General features: G+C 39.3%; 1 protein-coding gene across 1 annotated transcript in view; it reads right to left on the bottom strand.

The window, feature by feature from the left end:
• The window catches only part of LOC118339680 (kinesin heavy chain-like), a 20395-nt gene that overhangs the window by 10125 nt on the left and 4786 nt on the right, over positions 1 to 5484 (bottom strand). Inside the window, exons 5-11 of the mRNA XM_035677380.1 lie at positions 5316 to 5364; positions 5134 to 5189; positions 4135 to 4222; positions 3188 to 3312; positions 2984 to 3088; positions 2759 to 2907; positions 753 to 901 (exon numbers count right to left, since the gene is read on the bottom strand). Coding sequence (XP_035533273.1) covers positions 753 to 901; positions 2759 to 2907; positions 2984 to 3088; positions 3188 to 3312; positions 4135 to 4222; positions 5134 to 5189; positions 5316 to 5364 — 721 coding nt within the window. The remainder of the gene's footprint in view (positions 1 to 752; positions 902 to 2758; positions 2908 to 2983; positions 3089 to 3187; positions 3313 to 4134; positions 4223 to 5133; positions 5190 to 5315; positions 5365 to 5484) is intronic.

The raw sequence follows: 5484 nt of genomic DNA, 5'->3' as shown, positions 1-5484 counted from the left end.
TTACACGGTGGTAAAGGTACGATTAGGTTGTAACTGACCACAGTTACCATAGCCGTATGGCTGCAGAATCATACCTATTTTGTTTTTCTTAAACAATTCTTAATGATTTTCAGCAGTTCTGAGACGTAGCAAGTTGCAATTAAACCAAGTCCCATCGATTGAGCTTGCAAAATGCACAGCAGTCTGACTTTATGAGGCTAATTTAGCAGCATTATTTTTTGCATCAATTACAGGCCACCATCCAGGTTTTTTTTAAATTCTCACTTGCAATCAGTCAAGGTGACAAAACTCATGGATTACATGTTTACATAAAAAAAGTTGTCTTTCTAAAGGTTTGTGCAGATTGGTGACAAATTAAAGGAAAAACCTGCATGAATGAGTGGAGAAACATAAAGAAAAAACACTAAATGAAGGAATATCTTTAAGAAAAATGGTGTCAATGCTTCCATTAGAGTTCCAGTAACTCGGTGAATCACCTTTCTTTCTTTTTTAAAGATCCAGTGTGTAACATTTAGGAGAATCTATGAGCAGAAATTGAATATAATATTCATAGGTGTGTTTTTATTAATGTATAATTACCTGAAAATAGTAATAGTTACCTTAGAATGAGCTGTTTTTATCTACAGAGGAAGCAGCTCCTTACAGAGGCCTTCATGTTTCTACAGTAGCCCAGAAGGGACAAAACCAAACACTGGCTCTCGATACAGCCTGGTTGCAACCATTAAATCGCACGCGCTGGTCTTTTAACTCACCGTTCCTCCAGCGGTTGAGTTCAGCCTCCAGCCTCTGGATGATGGTTTTCAGGCTCTTGTTCTTCTCTTTCTCCTTCTCATATTTCTTCTTCCACTCCTCAGCCGTCAGCTCCAGGTTCACAGACACCGTGTTCTTGATGGTCTTGGCTCTAAACAGACGCAGACGGTACAGAGTGAAGTTAAATATTCTAACGGGCAGACGCGGAGGGACAACCAACAATCCTCTCTGAAGATGACGACGCGCATTTGAATGCCTCTTCCTGTTTTTGTTGACCAAACATCTGCTGCAAAAACATCCACTCAAAAATGTCCAAAAAGGAGCCACAAACAGTGCAATTTGTAAATAAAACATTATACTACAAGTAGTCGAAATACTCATTCTACATCCTCAATATTCTGTGGCACTAAAGCTCACTTCTTTTTCTCTTTCTGTTTCTTTATAGAATGTAAACCTATAATAATTCTATTATATATTATAATTAGTAATTATAACAACAAATAACAATGAATTAAAATTAAAAAATCTTTTCATTAATAAACTGAAACACCTCCTAGGTTTCCACTAGTGCTTTCTGGTAAAATAAAACATCACTGCAATGGGCAGTCCACTTTAAATGGACATAAACTGTGTGAGTCTGACATGTTGTTTTCCTCTAATGGTGGTAATGTCATTTTGGACTGTACCTCTTCATTTCCTGTCAGTTCCTCCTCAGCAGAGGGCAGATGGCTGCACAGTAATCAGTCATCTGCCCATCACTGCTGCTACTCTGTGGTTTATTACATTAGCAGCCTGGTCACACAACATGTCATTAAAGCTGTAATATGAAACATTTCCGCATTAAGATATCTCTAAACTCTAGAGCTATGTTCTATATGTAGTTGAGTTGTTTCTTAGATCTTGGTGCTTTTTAACGTAGTCATCGGACGTTCAGTGTTTTTAGCGGTTTTAATCAGCTGGTCCGTTTTTTTGGAGAGGAGGAGACCTCTGTGGATAATTGGGCTCCCGTAGAAACCTCCTGAACCATGAACACTGAAGGACTCCTAACCGGGAGCTGACTGCAATGATGGCAATGGTGATGAAGACAACAATCCCCATTTGTCTTTTGTCATTGTTTTGATGTGAGAGATAATAAGAGAAAGGAAAAAGAGAAAATACAGGATATTGTGGCTTACTCTTCATTTTAGAAGACAAAAAAAGGAAGGCAACATGAGCCTGGACTGCTGTGCCACAACAAAACAAAACCAAAACAAGGTGTGGAGGGATCTATAAATAGAAAAACAGCCAGATGCACAGTGGGAAACTCAAAGCCATCTGGTTGCTAGTTCTCAGCACTGACGTCAGTGAGTCAACGTTCACATTCACACACTTACACAGACCTCTGTAGGGCTTTGACTCACTGCTGCCCTCAGTGAAAAACTCATTACTGGACTGTACAGTTTGTTAAGTCAGTTAGCGCCTTCCTCTCAAGAAGCGTCACACAACTCTAGCATCTGAAAACCTGCATCAATCTGTGATGCTGGAAAAGTTCAGTGGTGCAACAGATTTTAAAATTTCCATCCAGCTGCTTTTATGCACATTTTCAATTTGCCACAAATGTCACTAGCTAATAAAACTGGGAGCTACTACTATCAGTTTCAACTCTGAATTAATCATGACATATGAAGCCTGTGACAAAAAACATCAGATGTGTGGAGCTCCCGGTATTCGTGGATGGAAACGCACTTAAATTTGCATTTTCTTCTGCTGATTTTCCTAAAATTCGGTTAGAATTTGCACTACATTTGAACGGAAACCTGTCGGCTGGTGTTCCTCTTTAAAGAACTGTTCTGTACTGCTCTGTTCTACTGTCACAGGATATAAACAACTTTTAACTGCCTTCAATTTCAAAAAAGTGAGAGCTAATATTTTTTCAATTCCAAGAAAGTTAATTCTCTCAAAACGTGGCTGAAAAATTTTCTTTCAGCTGTGCGTTGCATTGTGGGACCCTTTAGTGACCGTCACTTACCTCTGCCCGAACATGAGCGTGGACTTGGTCTCGGCCTCGTTGTAGATGGACGGCGAGCAGCAGATGATGATGGTGGTGCGACAGTTTCCCCCCAAAGAGTCCTGCAGGATCCGCGTCATCTTGCTGTCTCTGTACGGCACGTGGGTTTTCTGAAAAGTAAAATGTATCACTGTCACGCATTCATCCTCAAATATGCGGAGGTAGAGGTGACTGAGAGCAACGTACTGTTCCCTCGGCTAGAGCTGAGATGACGTTTCCCAATGCTGACAGAGATTTGTTGATGTTCTTCGCCTCATCCAGCACGGCTCCCTCTGCTCCCGTCTTACTGACCTGTTCAAACAGCCAGCAAGCACATCACACATTAGCTTCATAATTCATTAAACTACACTAAATATGGACTCCATCTTTATGATCTTAGCTAAGACTGACCTTTTCGCTGCCCGCAAGGTCGACCAGGTAGAGCTTCCCCGACAGCTTCTTCTCCGTCTCTATGTTTTCCTGCTTGATGTTGATGAGGAAGATGCTGTGGCTGCGGGAGCTGTGCTCATTCATGTCTAGAAGATAATTAAAAATAAAAAACAGAATTACTGTTACTTACTTAAATATTGCGCTTTTTAATCCACTACATGTATCTGACAGCTTTAGTTAAGATCCTCTCCAGACATTTATAAAGAAATATATACAAATAGTCTGCTTGGACTAATAATGACTGTAATAAGTGTGTCTGATATGTTTACTTCTGCAAAAAAATATATAATTTCTACATTAAAATGCTTAAAAGGGCATCTACTACTTTTTTTAGAGTCTATAAATAAAAGTTTTCCTGCTGTACACAAGATGTCTCCTACTTCCTAAAACTCTGACTCAGCCTCGGTACATGGGTCGCCAGCTAACCGGGCACCCTTCATTTTTGATTATAATATAAACTATCTATAAAATATGACACTTAGTCAGATGATAGAAAATGGCTCCCTTAAATAAAAGAGGGAAAATCCAAAATCCAGAATAGGATTTTAGTATCAGAACTTTGTTTTCTTCTCTCCTCTCTCATTAATCATGTCACAACCCCTCAGATCGATCTTGTGACCCTTTGGAAGGGCCCAACCCTTAGGTTGGGAACCACTGGACTAAGCTATAAAGTAATTAAAACTAACTCAACCCTCAACATTGATGCATCGGTATTAACTTATAATGTCACATAGAATCATATATCAGTCAAAGGGGGACATTATTCTGCAGGAAAAATACTTATACTATATATTATACATTTCTACTTGAGCAGGATTTAGTCTGCAGTGCTTTTACTTGTAATCGAGTAGTTTTACATTATTGTTTGACTACTTTTACTTCAGGATCTTTACAGACAAGATACATACTAGTCACTGCCACGTGCCGATTGGCTTTGCCCTCATCGATGACGTCCATCACCTCCTCTGGACTGGACACAAAGCGCTCAGTGCAACCCTGACACAGAAAAAGATCAGGACCATGTGTTTAACTGGAATTATTAAATCGCAAGTCTCCTCCCCACCTTCATCACTGCCACTCCTCTCTAAACCAGTCCCCCAAGATTATAGAGCTCCACCCATCAGATCAGATTTCCCTTTTTTCCCTCCTAACCACACCGAGAAGAACAAAGAGAACCTGCTGTGAGTTTAACACGGACTTGTTCCTCTTTAAAATATGATTGAATGTGTTACATACTGCTTTGAAGTTACAATTTGTGTTTGTGCTGTATTTAAGAAAGTGTTCTAGTTGTTTGTTTGTAATTATTTCAATTTATAACACTTCTTCAATATTCTTTTTGTATAGAAAAAATCATCCACATCCACCAAACACCTGTGCAAACCATAACCTACCCACCGGCTGGAATAAACTGTTGAGACTGATTTCTGGATCCTGTGTTTGAATGTGCACATCACATAGGATGTTCAGTGAGCCATCGCCACCAACGCAATAGCTTTTTCAAGCAGGATAATGGTGACTGTTAAAACAAAGTGTAATAGTAGCACAACTAAAGAGGAGTCAGAAAGTAGACGAGGGATAAATAAGGGATAATGGACACCAACGGCCATTATCCCTAACGTGTACTGTGTTTTTGAGTTAGGGTTAAAAGCTCCTAAAAAAGCAAGTAAGTGGAGCTTCTGTTGAAATTGTTCTGTTAACTGAATCACTCATATTTCCCAGTTGCCCAGTCTATAATGAATCATATGTTGTGATGAATGAAAACCACAAGTACATCACAGTGATAGCATTACTGTGTAATCTCATCTGCTGCCGTTTAGCTGGCAGGAAGAGAGTTCTGATGATTATTACAGATACCAGAGGATATTAAATCCATGAATTTATATCAAAGTCTTGTACAGTTCACCAACCTTGACATAGGGCACTCTGTTTTTGTCTTCGTGCACAGCGAGGTTCGTCTTCGACACTTCAAACAGAACAGAAATTCAAGTAAAAAATTCCTTTTATTGAAATATTCATCGTGCAGAACCCTCCACTGATCCCTTCATTGTACCTTAAATGCTATAAACTTGAGGTAAATGGTATTTCTTACCGTCCAGCAGGTCTCTGATCTTGTCCAAGTAGATTTCAAAATAGGAAACCTGCAGAGAGAAACTCCAAACTTAAGTCAACAGAGGAAATACTAATTTTAAAGAATACTTCAATTAACAGCCAACAATTGGGACACTGCTTTTAATTGTTTTACCGGTATGCATGTACTT

This window comes from Morone saxatilis, unplaced genomic scaffold, assembly GCF_004916995.1.
Source record: "Morone saxatilis isolate NCDOM2014 unplaced genomic scaffold, NCSU_SB_2.0 Contig6, whole genome shotgun sequence".
Taxonomy (NCBI): domain Eukaryota; kingdom Metazoa; phylum Chordata; class Actinopteri; family Moronidae; genus Morone; species Morone saxatilis.
This window is presented reverse-complemented; position numbering and strand designations above follow the sequence as displayed.